At 38.0% G+C, this 16,630-nt stretch overlaps 1 protein-coding gene across 4 annotated transcripts in view; it reads left to right on the forward strand.

Annotated features, from left to right (window-relative positions):
• The window catches only part of cacna1bb (calcium voltage-gated channel subunit alpha1 Bb), a 146,978-nt gene that overhangs the window by 109,940 nt on the left and 20,408 nt on the right, over positions 1–16,630 (forward strand). For 2 of the 4 annotated variants that reach the window (XM_088356094.1, XM_088356093.1), the window contains 8 exons: positions 596–692; positions 5,209–5,314; positions 6,775–6,882; positions 6,959–7,068; positions 7,688–7,857; positions 10,319–10,448; positions 11,766–11,876; positions 15,392–15,430. In XM_088356094.1, the coding sequence (XP_088212220.1) occupies positions 596–692; positions 5,209–5,314; positions 6,775–6,882; positions 6,959–7,068; positions 7,688–7,857; positions 10,319–10,448; positions 11,766–11,876; positions 15,392–15,430 (871 nt within the window). The remainder of the gene's footprint in view (positions 1–595; positions 693–5,208; positions 5,315–6,774; positions 6,883–6,958; positions 7,069–7,687; positions 7,858–10,318; positions 10,449–11,765; positions 11,877–15,391; positions 15,431–16,630) is intronic. The other 2 variants (XM_088356091.1, XM_088356092.1) reach the window with 2 other exon arrangements.

Below are 16,630 nucleotides of genomic sequence, written 5' to 3' on the forward strand. Positions count from 1 at the left end.
ATCAAAAGCAGAAAGAGATTCGCTGGGGAGTTAGACATTCACAAAATGCATTTTTACGATTCAATGGTAAAATCTACCAACAAATCTGCTTGCCTGCCACATGATAAAATAATTGCGTTATAACATTTGGGCCTGCTTTTTGTGACTAAATCTCAGTCTAACCTTTGCCACTTAACTACAACATGAGTCTGCGCACATCAGAACACCCAAATTCCCGAAGCGGCAATATTTAACCTTTTGTCGTTAAATGGCCAGAGTATTCATTTGACACCAATGCTCTTTATCTTCTGAATGCTCAGCTGTGATTGGATCCCTCCGTCCAGGAAGTTTGCCAGAGCATCCCTAACGTTCTTCTCCGGGACCCATTCCTGAATCCTTCAATCCCACAAGGATTCTGTCTCATGATATCCTGGAAATCTTATTAACAAGGATTTCTGTGTCCCTTTCTCTATCCCCTTCCCCCTCTCCTTGACATTTTTTTTCTTATTTTGTTCGTTTGACAAAACATTCCCCCCTCTTTTTCACTGTACCGTCTTCCGCATGGGAAATCTCCATTCCTCCCTCCATGGCGTCCTTCTATCCTCCCTGCGGAAAGTGGCCGTATGAGTTACCGTGATATGTACGAGATGCTCCGGGACATGTCCCCACCTCTAGGGTTGGGAAAGAAATGCCCTCCTCGCATCGCTTATAAGGTAGAATGCCTCCCCATCATCTGTGTGTTGTTTCTGCTTGAGGACCAATCTTGCTATAAGTAGAAAATAAATGTAGAAATGAATAAATAGCTACAAATGTATGCCTTATAAATAAATGAACACACAAATACATTATGCAATACCTGAATATATATTAAGTATATGCATTTTGTCATTTATTTTGTTGTGTGTTTCTGGCATAAGGTAATGTCATATGTTTATGTTGGGAGTTTCTGTCATGAGTTTGTCGTTTCTTTTGTTGTGCTTTTAGTCATCTTTTTTGCGGTGTATGCGTTGCTGTAACAAAGTACAACAAGATACGACCGGATTCAATGACAAGATGCAATGGCAAGATGCAACAACAAGATAAAACAACAAAATACAAGACACAGTAAACGGCAAAAGACATGACAAAATACATGATAAAATATATACTGAAATAAATAAGCGACAAAATACATGACAAATTACACAACAAAATACAAGACAAATAAATACAGAAATACATATGTGACAAAATGCACGACAAATTGCTCAACAATAACTAAATAACGAAAAAACGAAGACAAAATAAAAAAACAATAACATGACAAAATGCAGGAAAAAATACACAATTTACACAACGAAATACACATCAAAATACATAACTACCATGAACAGGAACAAGATCAGGACCCAAATGCGTGACGTTTCTCACACAAGCCTTTTATTTTATGGGAAATGGGGAGTCATGCACGTTAATCTGGCGTGGAATGATGATAGGAAGCCAGAGGCCGACTAGATCGATACCAATTGCCCAAGCAGATACCGGACAGGACGGGACAGACAGGTGTGATATCGAAAATAAACAGGACAAACTAGACGGGAATGAAACTGGAAACTGATATTAAACAACGGTACAGACAGGATTAATATCAAAATAGGATATCGAATTTAAACAGGACAAACTAGACGGGAACGAAACTGGAAACAGATATTAAACAGGACAAAATAAATGGGAACAATACCGGACAAGAAATACCAACAGGAAACGAACCCAAAACCCAAGTCTTGCGGGGCAGAGGTTCATTGACGGACTGACAAAGGAAGAGTGAGAGCACTGAGCTTAAGTAGACGTAAAGCCAATCTGTCAACGAGCCGCAGCTGGCGCCACACAGGCGGGGCCAATTGGACATCATGGCGACCGTGACACATAACAAAATAAATACCGAAATAAACTACAATACGTGATAAATTACAGAACAAATACATAACAAATATAACAAAATACATGACAAATAAATACCGAAAGAATTAAATGAAAATACAGTATCCAAAAATAAATTAAAACATGGAATTTATGTAATATATTCAGTTATTACATGATTCATTTCTGTGTTTACTTATTTATATGGCATATATTTGTAGGTATTTCTTTATGTCTACATTTTTTATGCATATGGCTGGCTGGGTCCTCTCTATCCCGCTCTGAATTGTCCTGCACTGTTCAATTTTTTGTCAGTGTTTCACATTTCGAATCATCTGTGCTGCTGATCTATCTTGTTTTCCCATGTGGGCCCTGTAGCATTGTCCTGCTTTGTGAGGTGTCGGTGACATTTACTTACTTAGACAAAAAAAAACCCATTGTTTCTCAAGTTTCTGTCATGGAGCAGCAAGGGGCAAAAACAAAAAATCAAATGAAAATGATGAACCAGCTCACATTCGTTCCAAAGCACGACTTTGGCGTTTGTGTGTCCTCTGTGCTTTAGTGTTTTCTGCAGCTACTTTCTACACATTTTTACAAGTACAGTAATAACTCCGCCATCAAAGAACTAAGGTACAAGACTCTCCCACAAAAAAACAACAACTTTCTAATAGAATACGTAAGAAAAAGATAATAACGCTTGCACGTGGACAAAACATGTGCTTTTTTTTATACTTACTTTTTGATAATACGTTTTAAATGTACAGTACGTACACTATTGAGGACCAATTTTGCCATTTGAAGAAGTAAATGTCTGAGTAAATATTTATCTACAAATGTATGCCATATTAACAAATTCACACCTGAATAAAGCCTGTTAATATCAAACTATATGACATAAATAAAATTTATCATTTTCTTATGAATTTTGTATTGTATTTATTTTTTTTGCGGTGTATTTTATCGTGTATTTTGTAATTTACTTTGTCATGTATTTTCTCGTGTTTTTTTTCATGTATTTCGACGTGTATTTTGTCAGGTATTTTTTGTGTGTATTTTGTCAGAACAAAATGTTCTCCAAGTGAGGAGGTAACCCCTTTTTCTTGATCTTTCCACCTATTACTTGATTAGCAATGAAAAAAGGCATTGCATTTGAACGGTCAAATCATTGCTAAAGCAAAGGTTTAAAGTTCAGCAATTTTTACCCCGCACCATCGCTTGAATAACATTTTGTTTGCGACAAAATACTCGAGAAAAATACATGAAAAAAGACAAGCTAAAATACTTGAGAAAATACACACCGAAATGCATGACAAAATACACTACAAAAATATTTAAATAGACGACAAAATAAATGACAAAATACACAAAATGGAACACAACAAAATAAATATGTAAATAAATAAATGACAAAATGCATAACACATGCATAAATTAATTGGATTGATGTTACATATTGATGTAACTGAAAACGGCTCCGCTACCCACTTTCGGCTCCGAAACCACCAGTTGAGAAACATTGATTTAAAAGACACATCTTTTAAATCACCTTTTATAACTTTACTCTGGGTTTATCATTCTGTCGCAACCATTCTTAAAAATGTACACATACAGTTTTCTTGATCACCTTGCTATAACTTTACTCCAGGTATATCATTCTGTCGCAACTATTAAAAAAAAAAAATACATTTATTGTAGTTCTTACTTAGTGCATTTATTGTATGAATTCAACTCAATATTGGCGGTATATTAAGGTTAAGACATGGCTTTTTTTTGTTGGATTCAAAATCCTGAGTTGCCTCCCGTGAGTACTTTTCGAATCTCTCAACCGTGACATTGTTGTAGGCGTTTCTACCCGAAATGCATCCTTTTAGTATCCGGCAATCATCCTCAAACACTACTGCTTCATGCAAGACTTTCCATGCAAAACCTATAATACGTATAACCCTCATTATTTCTTTTTTCTTTACTTTCATCTCTCTCAGTCTTTTGCATGCTATCCAATACGTGAAATATTGTGGTTGTTGAGCATGTACCACCCTGCCTTTCCTGATTGTCAGTCAGTTATCCAAAATCTGCATCACTTACAAATACAATTCAGTACATATGAAATTCAGTACATTGAAATGTATGACTGATAATTAAAATCATTTAAGGGAGCCTAAGCTTGGGGATTGTCACGTTTTTATTTTCTTAATTCAAGTTTTTTTATGCTTTATATGAAAAACGTAATGACACCAGGTGCAGTGGGCATTTAGAACATAAATCAGGATTTGTCCAGCAATTCCATATATATATATATATATATATATATATATATATTACATAATGGGCAGCACGGCGGCGCAGTGGTTAGCGCATGTGCGGCACAGTGCTTGCGTGGGTTTCCTCCGGGCACTCTGGTTTCCTCCCACATTCGAAAAACATGCATTTCAGGTGGATTGGCCGGTCCAAATTGTCCCTAGGTGTGAATGAGCAAGTGAGTTGTCCCCGTGTGCCCTGCGATTGGCTGGCAACCAGTTCAGGGTGTCCCCTGCCCACTGCCCGATGATTGCTTGGATGGGCTCCAGCACCCCCGCGACCCTACTGCGGATAAGCGGTGCAGCTAATGAGATGAGATATGTTACATACATTAAAAATATATACTTCCAAAATAACTTTTTTTAAAATAAGTTATCATTATTGTAAATTATATTTCAATTGGAGCACGGCGGGGCAGTGGTTAGCGCGTGTGCGGCACAGTTCTGAGGTCATGAGATCGAACCTCCTGTGTGGAGTTTGCATGTTCTCCGTGCTTGCGTGGGTTTCCTCCGGGCACTCCGGTTTCCTCCCACATTCCAAAAACATGAGTGTCAGGTTAATTGTCCGGTCCAAATTCGTCCCTAGGTGTGAATGAGCCAGTGAGTTGTCGTTCTCTGTGTGCCCTGCGACTGGCTGGCAACCAGTTCAGGGTGTCCCCTGCCCACTGCCCAAAGATGACTGGGATGGGCTCCAGCAAAAAAGATTACACAGAATAAAATGGCAGATGATTTTTTTAAACATCTTTATTGACAATATAAACAACAAAAACAGCATTGCATTCATTTTAGTGTTACTTATTATATGTAGCCGATTAGAGATTAGAGCAAAAATGGACAATACAAGATCGGTATAAGAATGAGTTTTTTTGTTTTTGTTTTAAATCTGTACAAACATTTTAATACGGCCTACACAATTTGAAATCATGAAAAAAAAAATGCATAAAATATAAGAAAGCCTATATGTTGACAGGTATGAAGCGCTTTTTGATTTTTTTCCATTCCTAAAGCTGCTTTCTCTTTTTGTATGGTTTAGCGTTTGGTAAGGATGAACATGCCAATTGCAGATGACAACACAGTCCATTTCACCTCCACCCTGATGGCCCTCATCCGAACGGCACTCGACATCAAGCTGGCATCTGGTAAGCGTGCCAAATCTGCAAGAAAATTAAAAAAGTAACTAGTTAGTTACTTTATTTAAAAAGTAACACAATTACTCCTTAGAGTACTGACACCAACCAGTAGCGCGGTACTCCAAATTTAACTATCAAGTTAAAAATGACTGTATATTCTTTCATTGAAGCAAACCCCCTAAAACTGCTTAAAATAGCCACCTAATAAAATAAATTGAAGAAAAGGTGTACACCAACCTGTTAAGGCAGCGAGGCCTTTATATTTCTTGGCTTGTGCGATTTTTTAAAGCTTGCAAAAGATAACTTAGACGAGACACTCCATATCAATTTTGTCCCTGGGCTTTAAAACACTTGAACATCTTCTCCATTTCTGGGTACCGTCCAAGACGTTTTCTTTTTTTTTGTCTCCAGGCTTGGTGTATTGCAAAAATAATTTTACAACTAAAAATTTAGCAGATTTTTTCCATAAGTTCCTTTCACGCTGCCTACAATTTGCCACTGGTGACATACGTCCAAATATGCACAGATAAACTTACTTGCTGATTTCAGTGTTTAATTTTACAGTTGTAAATTCGGCTTGGATGCATGTATATAGGGTAGGATAAATTCAGCAGCCTTGAACTATGTGCTCAAGATGGCACCACCATATACACCTTCAGGGTTTGCCTCCTTTTAATTGAGTTATGTATATGACAATGTACGGGAAGCCAAAATACTGTATTTATTCGTGTATAATGCACACTTGTGTATAACATGCACCCCTAATTTTTTATTAAAAATTGAAATAAGATTTTGTTTTATTTTTTCTCAGCTGAAACTAGACATTGTAAGTGAAAAATGTTGTTGAACACGCACAGCCATGATTAAAATGATTCATTGTCTATGTTAACTGCGAACACAATACCAACATAACATTTACTATGTATTTATCTAATGTCCTTCAAAGTCCACTTCATCATCAGATATAACATAAGAGTCAATTACCGTGTCATGCTTTTTGTGTACATTTCTATTTTTCAGGACGATTTTCTGTCTTCTTCATTCTCTTAACATTTTTTGGTACCGTGAATTAAAATAGTGTGATAAGATAAAAAGTAATGCTTTTTCACACACAATCTTGATTACGGGTAGGGTAGTGTTTAGGCCTGGGCGCCCACACTGCCGCAAGCTGGGTTTGATTCCCATTGCATCCAATATTTTGCAATTGTGTTCTGCAATATTTTTCGACTGATCAATCGTTGCAAAAATAGGTGATTAAACTGTGCATCATATAGGATCATACAGAGTAGAGTTAAAAACTTTTAACAATCACAATACTCGTTACCGAAAAAAGTAATTGCTTTCCGGGAATGTGTTTCCTTTGTCACATGTTTGTTTTAACACTGCTGTTCCTGTGCTTCTATGCTGCGGGAATTATGCCAAGCTGGATCATATTAATCATGCATGGATTTCTTTTCTACACGGCACAGGAGTCTTGGCACAACATCTATGTGATATTGACCTGAAAAGAGAATTAAATCGAGTTTGGCCGAGCTTATCCCAGAAGACCATCGACCTGCTTGTGACGCCACACAAATGTAAGGCCAATTCATGTTGAGAAAACAACACAAAGGAATCAAATTCCCTCGTGTAAGTGCTTTTGTACTCTCACAGACAATGAACTGACTGTGGGGAAAGTGTATGCAGCGCTCATGATCTTTGACTACTATAAGCAGAACCGGGCTAAGAGACTTCAGCAGCAGAATCCTTCAGGAGGAGTTCAGGTATGTTGGCTAAAATTCACTCAAGAAGCTCCATGGAAATCAGAATTTATTGTGACTTTTTAGTGTTGTGTTGTTAAAGAGAAAGCCTCCCATTAAGTACAATTTTTGAGCTGCCAAAGTTAAAATATGTATGCGCTGAACAATTGCGATACATACAGCATGTGGTGGAGGATGATGAATCATTGTAGTGATTCATTTTAAGAAAGAGGAACACTTAAAAGGACATTGAATGTTATTAAGCACCTCCTAGTAGTACAAACAAACCAACATAAAAAACGTGATTAAAAAAACCAAAAATATTGATAAAATAAGCAAAAATACCCGACCCATTGGGTGGCTATGCCTGTCTTGTACCCATTAGTGTTATGCACATATATGTTGACCCCCTGATTTCAGTATGGTATTTGATCATTCTAAATTTGATTTATAAGCAAATATATACGGCAATGCCTCATGCTTTCCGCATGCTTAGGTTTTTTTTAATTTGTCCTTGCCTTCATGTAGGTTTTGGATCAGGGGATGTTGTAATGGTAGTCTGTGCAGCCCATTAAGACTCATTGTGGTTAAGGGCTATACAAATTAATGTGATTTGACTTTATCACCTTTGTTTGTGTTGCAGAGTAAATTAGGGGCCCTGTTTCGTCCAATACTGCCCCTGGGTTACATCAAGGAAGTAGAACCCCCGATTCAGAGTCCCAACGAATCCCTATATCCTGAGCCAGAAATGAAGACGTCGCCTCTTCCACCTGTCACAATCAGTACCACCATTTCGCGTATCAACGACACAATGTGAGTGTTTGCAGCCAGTGACAGTTGCTGTAATGAACCAAAATGGAGTGATTTTGCTTCAATCAAGTAACAACATATTATGGAAATTCACAAAAACCACTTACGTCCGCCTTCAGTGGCACCCAAAAAGAACAGATTATCCATCCACCCATCCATTATCTGCACCGCTTATCCTCAGTAGGGTTCACGTGGTGCTGGAACCCATCTCAGCTGTCCTCGGGCAGTGGGCAGGGGACACCCATAACTGGTTTCCAGCCAGTCGCAGGGCACACAGAGACAGACAATTCACTCTCTCATTCACACCTAGGGACAATTTGGGCCAGCCAATTAACCTGACATGCATATTTTTGGAATGTGGGAGGAAACCGGAGTGCCCGGAGGAAACTCAAGCAAGCATGGGGAGAACACGCAAACTCCACTCAGGAAGGTTTGATCCCATGACCTCAGAACTGTGCCGCGGATGCGCTAACCACTCAGCGGAGTGGCGCCAAATTCAAATTATATTATAACTTATTTTAATAACCTCTTGTCAATTTGTATCAAATAACACTGCTTTTGAGGAACAGAGGGTTCCAACCAGGACTGTTGATCGGTAAAGTCATATGGGTCAAGGCAGATTGTAAATACATTTTAGTTCCTTTATTTTTTGTTTATCATTAAAACATTTTTCGTGACACTGCTATCGCAATCTTGTATAATTTGTCTGTATGACGAAGACTCACAAGACGAGTGTATCTTTTAATGCTGTTCTAATAACAACATCCAAAACATACAGCTTTCTGGGAATTCTACTGACACAGGCACATCAGTTTTGCATTTTAGTTGTTACCAATATTCCCACAACTGCTGGGGTCACATCGAAAATGAACTGAGTGTTTGACACAGTACGTTAAAAAAAAGTAAGTGTAGCATTTTAAAAAATACCCATAGGTTGGGGAATTAGTGATTATTTGACATTACACAAGTTTCACTTAAAGTGGTATAACTGTTAGCCATCTTAGAACTATGAGTACCCAAAAAACTTAAAAAGGCTGGGCAAAAAATGAGAAGTTGGGGACCCTAGATGTAGAAAATTCACTTCCAACTATGCCAGTGGAACCCACAACCTTATTGGCATTTATTGTCCATTGACTGGTGGATGTAAAATGCTTGGATAAGAAGTAAACAACAGAACAATGAAGGTGGATAACGAAGTACAAAAGACATAAAATGCCTGGGTGAGACAGCGCAGCGCTTAATAAACATTAACGGTTATTGCAATTCCCAATTGCTGAAGCTGAGGAACGTGTGGAAGTTGCAAACTTACTAATTACACAATTTTCCTTGCCCTTTCATTGCAGTGAATCCAGTCTAAAAAAACACCTTACTACTTACTAATATCATACTTTTTTCTCTACGTGTTTACTTGCACGATGTTTTAAACTTTGAAAGACAGCAAACCAAACTCAATCTATGAGCCAGGGAACGAGCATCCTTGCTCCTTTTACCTTTTATGATTTCCTCAATATATCATTTTATAACAAATGACAGAGAGTGAAACAAAAAAGAAAAGTATTTTTTTTCACATCAATGTTCGACATTAAACCTAAATGTGTAGAAACATCAATGCACCAAGTGCTTCAGTAAAGGTGTATAATATTTTTGCTGACAAACACAAAAAAACTACAAGAGCAATTGTGTTTTTTTCCAAGCTTACAAAAATGTATTATTTGAGTACACTTTGCAATATACTGGACATTATATATAATATATATAAGTTGTGTCACCCTGACCCGAGTGACATGGCCGCTTTCTGGTGTCCCGTTTCATCTGGAGGGACGAAAGCATGACCAACTTGGGTGCCGAGGTGCCTAACTTGTTTGGGTGTTTGGGCAATTGGGTTGGCCATGGTCCAAAAAATTTTGTGTGTTTTTTTTGTTGTTGTTATTTATTTCCCTTTTATTTTCCTTGTTATTGTATGTGTGTGTCTTGCTGTCGGTCACCCCTCTTGAGGGATATGACCAAGGTAGACAGATAGATAGATAGATATATTATATATACTTACATCCTATGCTTAAAATAATGACAAAGAGGTTCAAAGACAGGTTCTTCCCCAGGTCCATTACCACCCTAAACAAGCGTGCAAAACTGATAATATATCTTGGATTTATTTAAGAAGTGTTATTGCACTATTTTGCATTACACTTTTATTAAAACTTCAGCGAGTGTCTAAGCACTATGTTATACATGTGATCGCTTATTTATCCTGACATTCCTTTATATATATTTTTTCTTTTCTCTCTAAAAGTATTTAGTACAAGTTTACCTTGGCGAACCATGTCTAATATTGTTGCATACAATGTTTCGCTATGTTGTTATCAATGACAACAATGACAACTCAACTTGATTCTGAGTAGTATCCTTCTTGCGGCTGATAAATCTAATAGTAGTATTATGAACAATTGTCTTTTTTTCTTGACAGAGTTGACCAGAAGAGTTCAATAAAACACTCCCAGTCTGGAGATGTTTCGTTGGCAGCAATGAGACCCAAAGGACGCAGGAAATTACAGAGAGGCCAGTCAGAAGATGTGCAGAGTTCCACAAGACCACAGGTTTACTCACACTCAAGCACTCACACACCAAAAAGCAACTCAACGTCTGAGAACAGAGTACCGTATTTTCCGCACTATAAGGCGCACCTAAAAGCCTTTATTTTTTTCAAAAGCTGACCATGCGCCTTATAATAATGTGCGCCTTATTTATGGATCAAAATTAAGTCGCAAAGTCTTGCAACTAATGCAGCAGCCGCCGACTAGATTTTCCCCCTGCCTGAAGTGTGTTTTAAACACGATATTTGAAAGTCAATGTACTTGGCTGGCCACTCCTGTTGAAAGCTTGAGATGAAGCGAAATAGACCAAGACAGAGAGAAAGAGAGGGATGAAAAGAGAGAGGGGAGGACAGTTAGAGGGAAGGACAGAGAGAGACAAAAGAAAAAGAGAACCAGAGAGACAGGGAGAAAAGTTACAACGAGAGAGAAACTGAGACAAAAAGAAAGAGACAAAAGGACCAACAGATATGGACGATAGACCGACAGAGAAAAACAGAGAACAAAGAGAGTTTGAGAAGGATAGAAAATGAGTCAAAGAGAGACGTACACAGAAAGAGAGGGACAGAAAGATAAGCAGAAAGAGATAGAGAAATAAACAAAGAGAGACCAACAAAAACACAGAAGGAAAAAGGAAGGCCGACAGAAAGAGGCAAATTAAGAGAGAAATAGACAGATAAAATATATAGAAAGAGAGCTTAAAAAAAGGGAGACTAAGTGATACAAAAAGAGAGAGACAGACAAAGACAAAGGGAGAATCATAAATGGACAGAGAGACAGAGAAATAGATAGAGAGAGGGAAAAAATAGAGACACAGAAAAAGATAGACAGGGAAATAGACCGAGAGAAATAGACAAAGAGGGAGAAGCAGAGAAAGAGATGAACAGAGAGAAAAAGACCGACAGAGAGAGACTGAGAAACAGAGTAATAGACAGAGATTAACACAGGAACAGACACAGAGGGAAAGAGACACATAGAGAAGGATAAACAGAGATAGAGAGAGGGAGAGACAGCGACAGAGAAGGACAGAGAATAGACAAAGGGTGAGGGAAAGACAGAGGGACATACACAAAGGGACAAATACAGAGAGAGAGACAGGGAGAGAGAGACTTTTGACTGATTTGATTATTTACTTATTACACTAATTTATTTTTGTATTCCTGAAAATGATTTTTATCGTTAAATCTTTTTTCTATAGAAAAAAAAATATATATATTTGCAATTAGTGGAATGTTTCTCTGGCGGCACCTGCGTCAATTGAGCTTGAGACTACTGATCTACAAGGGTGACTGGCCTTCTTTTCTCATGTGTGTACTCTTTCAGGAAGTGGTTGAAATGAAGCCGGTGGAGAACATCTCCGACACAGAAACATATCCTGGCCTGGAAGGCCACGGCCGGGCGGCTTCTCTGCCTCGACTCAACGCCGAGTATTACGTAAGCGCCAGGTTTTTCAGGACACTGAATCTTCTTCTCTAAGTATTTAATTCTGAATATTTAATATTTACAAGTTGTGGATCCTCGCAATGGTGGTATACAATATTTAGGAACAGTTGAAGCCAATTCCTCTATACCAGTGTTCTCGTTTGCCCGCGTCCCTGTAAAAAATAAAAACATAAAACACATAATTCTTTCTTATTTTCAGTATTATTTTCTTCTTTTTATATAGTAATTATCTGCTTATGAGGTAGTACAGTAAAATATTTGAAATAACTTTCTACAGTTCAAAAGTTTGGGATTTCTTAGAAATGTCCATAATCTAAAAAGCTAAACTGTTTTCAGCCGTGAAACATCGTTTCAGAAGAAGGGTTTTCTAATCATTTGTTAGTTTTCTAATGCAAGCGGCACCTAGGATGGCTGTGGGCCATCATTTCTATTTTTATCAGGGTCATTGGTAGAGAATCATTAAAAAAAAAAAAAAAAGTAAGACTGAGTCCAGAAATGGGGGTATGAACAGCCCAACTATCCAATTGTCAACATGTGATGCCTTTGCTACTACGGCTGTTACAAACACCTTTCTGTTACCCAAAAATCTGCAGACTTGGATGTGTCAAGCAGATTTAATAACATTCAAAAGGGTCAAACTGAAAGTACAGACCAACATATATTACAAAATGCACGTTAGGTGTCTGCCTAAACATATAAAACAAAGAAAATAGATCCCATACAAAAACATTATCACCACCCTTGCTTTGCCCGCGGGTGATGCACACTGTACGATTAGTACGCTGAAGTGCTGATTGCTGGAAATGGGCCTCTATACACCCATGTAGATATTGCATTTACCACGTTAACAATGTATGGGGTGTATTTCCTATTAGTATCATGTTATCTTTATTAAAAAAACTGTGCTTATCCTTCAAAATTAAGAACATTTCTAAGTGACCCCAAACCTTTGAACAGCAGAGGATCTTTATTTTAGGGTGTTTTAATGATCCTGCTGTTATTTTTTACCCTCTGCTTTCTACACTACACCCCTGCTTTCCCGCGTCACCCGAAATGCACTCTGCCTTTGTTGCTCTTTGGCTTGCTGGAAGATGAGGTTGGCATTATGCATGTTCCACAAAACAATATTATCAGCAGCCGCACACATACGGAATATTGAAAATTGGACCTCATTCAAGTTATTTTCTATCATGTGTCTCTTTTTCCGTCGGGTTAACAGATTATGCAGGGGAGGGGGAAACACAACAGCCCAACACTGTATGTTCGCACTCGTAAAATGGAATAGCAGAGTAGCAGAATCAAGGACTAATGATGGGAATTGTGTCTCTTTTTAGAAAACTGGCTTTTTTGGCTTGGCTCGGTAAAATATTTTGGCTCTTTCGGCTCCCAAAAGGCTCTTTAGATTATGTGGCCTTAAACTATGTGTTATTAATTATTAGGTAACGTTATGCACAAAATGACTTGCGGTGGGGGAATAATAAAACAAAAAAAGAAATAAAAGGAAAAGAGAGAAAATAAAAATATCAAGGAAAAATCTAGGGGGAAAAACGAAGAAGAAAATGACAGGTTTTGGGGTTTCCTTTTTATTACTGTATAACCAATCATAATATAACATTACGTCAAGATCAGGCGTCAATTTGAAGGGGATCTAGTTTCATCAGTAAACCAAGGCGTGCGTCTTGTAGGTCCTGATTTAAGCTGTAGGGGCGCTACGGAATCCAGGTACTAGCTAGGGTAGCATTAAGTTTTTCCGTCAAACCTGGTGTGACAGCTTGTTAAAGTATAAAGCAGCCCTTGCCTATGCAAAATCAGCCTATTTTTTGAAGGTGATTGTAGAACAAAAGAATAACCCCAAAATGCTTTTTGATTTTAGGTTTTAAATCAGGGGATGTTGTCATAATATTCTGTGGTTTGCAATAATCTGTGGTCTGTGCAGCCCTTTGAGAGTCTTTGTGATTAAGGGCTATACAAATAAACATGACTTGACGAAGTTACGGAACTGCACACATTCGGCACAAAATAAAAGTAACAATTTCAAAAAGTAAATTATTCTCTTTAATAATACCATTATTTTTTTCACTCTACGTTAAAGTTTTAACTAATCTCAACTTTTAGCCTTTTAATACTAAGCAACTTTTAAGTGAAGCAACTGTGGATCTCTGAAAATGACTATGTATGACAAACTGCTAAACTACTGTATGTAGTTGCATACCTGTCAATTTTTGTAAAATGCTCACCTATTAATGATTTCAATTCCCCTTATTAGGCAATAATAAAGTTTACAAACACAAGGTGGCACCTATTTACTCACAGTAAGACAGACAATGTAGAATACCGCAATGATATTAGCAATCTACATTGACGTTTTTGTCTACTACTAGCAGTGCTGGCAAGTTAAAATATAATTAGTCATAGTTACTCACAAATTCTTCCAAAAATAATCGTAACTGATTTACTCGATAGTAAAAGTGACGCGTTAGCAGTGAAAGTAACCTTTTCCAGGTTTTGGAATGTCAATAAATGTGAAATTTACTTAGCAAATACGAAAAACTGTGTTTATTTGTAGGGATGGGAATTCCGACTATTTTTAGAGAACCGTCTTTTTAATGAAAAATACTATAACAAAAGGAAGAAGAAAAAGAAAAGAAGAAGACAAATAAACTTAACATTTTTATACAACCACATTAACACTGAAAAACACAGCAAACATAATGAAAATATTTATAAATCTAAAAAAAAAAAAAAAAAAGATTAAATACAGATCAATTTTAACTGTTTATGTCGAGCAAATTTAAAGTCATCAACACAAAATCCTACAAAATGCATATTGAACAATCATAAGGTGTTTATTGGTGAGAGGCTGGCTCCCTTCGTTCACTTCCAAGAGTGGGCTCATATAGCCCTTTCTCTCAGAAACGACAAGTCAGGTGTTTTCAAAACTCAGCCCTCATTCGCCTTTTTTCCAGAGCATTAGTAAACACTATATTCGTAATCGCTATTTAACTATATGATGGTCTCTATTTCAAATAGTGATATGTTTCGAACCGACATGATTTAAAAAACTCATAGAAGAGAGTGTAAAACTGTGACGCTGAACACGGTGTCAAGTATGCGAGGCGTTCTGCAGCCAATGTAGCGCACCGATTTTGTCTGTCAGTAACGGCAGAAAAAAACAATACCTCACATTACTTAGTTACTTAAAAGTAGCGCCGTTACGTAACAGCGTTATTCCCAACACTGGTTACCAGTGACAGAGACTATCCAGATTAGAGCCAAAATGAGAAAGACGATATCCGTCAGACAAAAATACGCCGTACAGAAATTGAAATGATTAAAAAACCGTATACATTGCGGGGAAGTCTATTTAATTGGAAAAAAAAATATCAATGGGCTACTGCCAACCTTGAATTTCACAAGTCTCTTCTTTTCTGTCTTGGCTTTTTCCTAATCTGGATGCCCATTGCTAATTTTTTGCCCACCTCCCTCTTGTATGTGCTGTCTGATAGCGGAGCCACCCTCGCCACGCCCCTGGGACCCACCTGGCAGTATGTACCACCTGTTGTGACACCTCTTTCTTCCTATCCTTTCCACCCTCTTACGTATGTCTTTGTGCCCTGTGAGCTTCCGTCATTGCAATGCAGTTTCTCAGCCTCATGGTGAAGGAGACCCAGCAGTATGCAGCATCGTATGTCTAACTGCAGGCTTAGTTACTTCACATGTGATAAATTTACAATTTAGTAGACACAGTCAAAACAAAGAGTAATTATTTAAGCCGTTAGTTAAAGGTATTCCCATGCAAATTGTGAGGAAATAGTATTTTTTTGCAAAAAAAAAAAATATCTATCTCTCTCTCTATTATCATCATCATCATCTTCTGTATATTCTAATGATTTTACGAGATAATACGTTTCGAAGACAGCATGTCTCGTCTTCAACTTCCTGAGCTGTGACGTCATGTGAGGAACATCAACACACCTGCAAGCCGGTCGCCATTTTGGTTAAGTTTTAATTCGTTGAAGAAGTTACATTTGTTTCAAGCAGCAGTTTTTGTGGATAATGCCTGGGCATGTGTCACAAATGGATAGCGTAACGGTACAAAAAACGGCAGCCAAAAATGGGCTAACTTGCGAAAATAAAACATGGAGAGCAGATGGGGGGACGAACCAGGATTGATCAGACGCATCGCTGGCTGTCCAAAAAACACACAGTGAAAACCCAGGCTAACCGGTAAATGATCAACAAAAAATGGCTGCGCTAACTACAAAGTAGGCCGGTTATAAACCATGGAACACATTAAAACCATAACTTACGCCAAGCTAGCCAGCCAAACAACTCGCTGTGTGCGCCAACGAGCACCAACCAGGAGCAAACCAAACAGGAAGCCCTTGGCAGCCCCGACACTGAAGGGGAGCTATCTGGACTAAATGATACCAACCACAACACACACAGCAAAAAACAGAAACAAATAGCCACAATTTTGCCTAAAGAAAAGAATGAGAAGGCAAACAAGGAACGCACACTATAACGGCGACAGGTAAACTTACTACAGAGCTTTTGGAGATTGGAGCATTCAACTCAACACTGTCATTTAGCCCCGGCGACAGGTTAAGCAAGGATCCACCAAGCAGATATGAGAGGTATGTAATCGCTACCTCACATGTTGTGTTCCTTCAATGACACCACAGCTCTAGAAGAAAGAAACTAGATCGGTCGACTATGAGACTAAGATATTTCGAGCCCCCCGG

The sequence above is a fragment of the Urocampus carinirostris genome, chromosome 16 (assembly GCF_059441175.1).
Source record: "Urocampus carinirostris isolate Australia breed hairy pipefish chromosome 16, RoL_Ucar_1.0, whole genome shotgun sequence".
Classification (NCBI taxonomy): Eukaryota; Metazoa; Chordata; class Actinopteri; order Syngnathiformes; family Syngnathidae; genus Urocampus; species Urocampus carinirostris.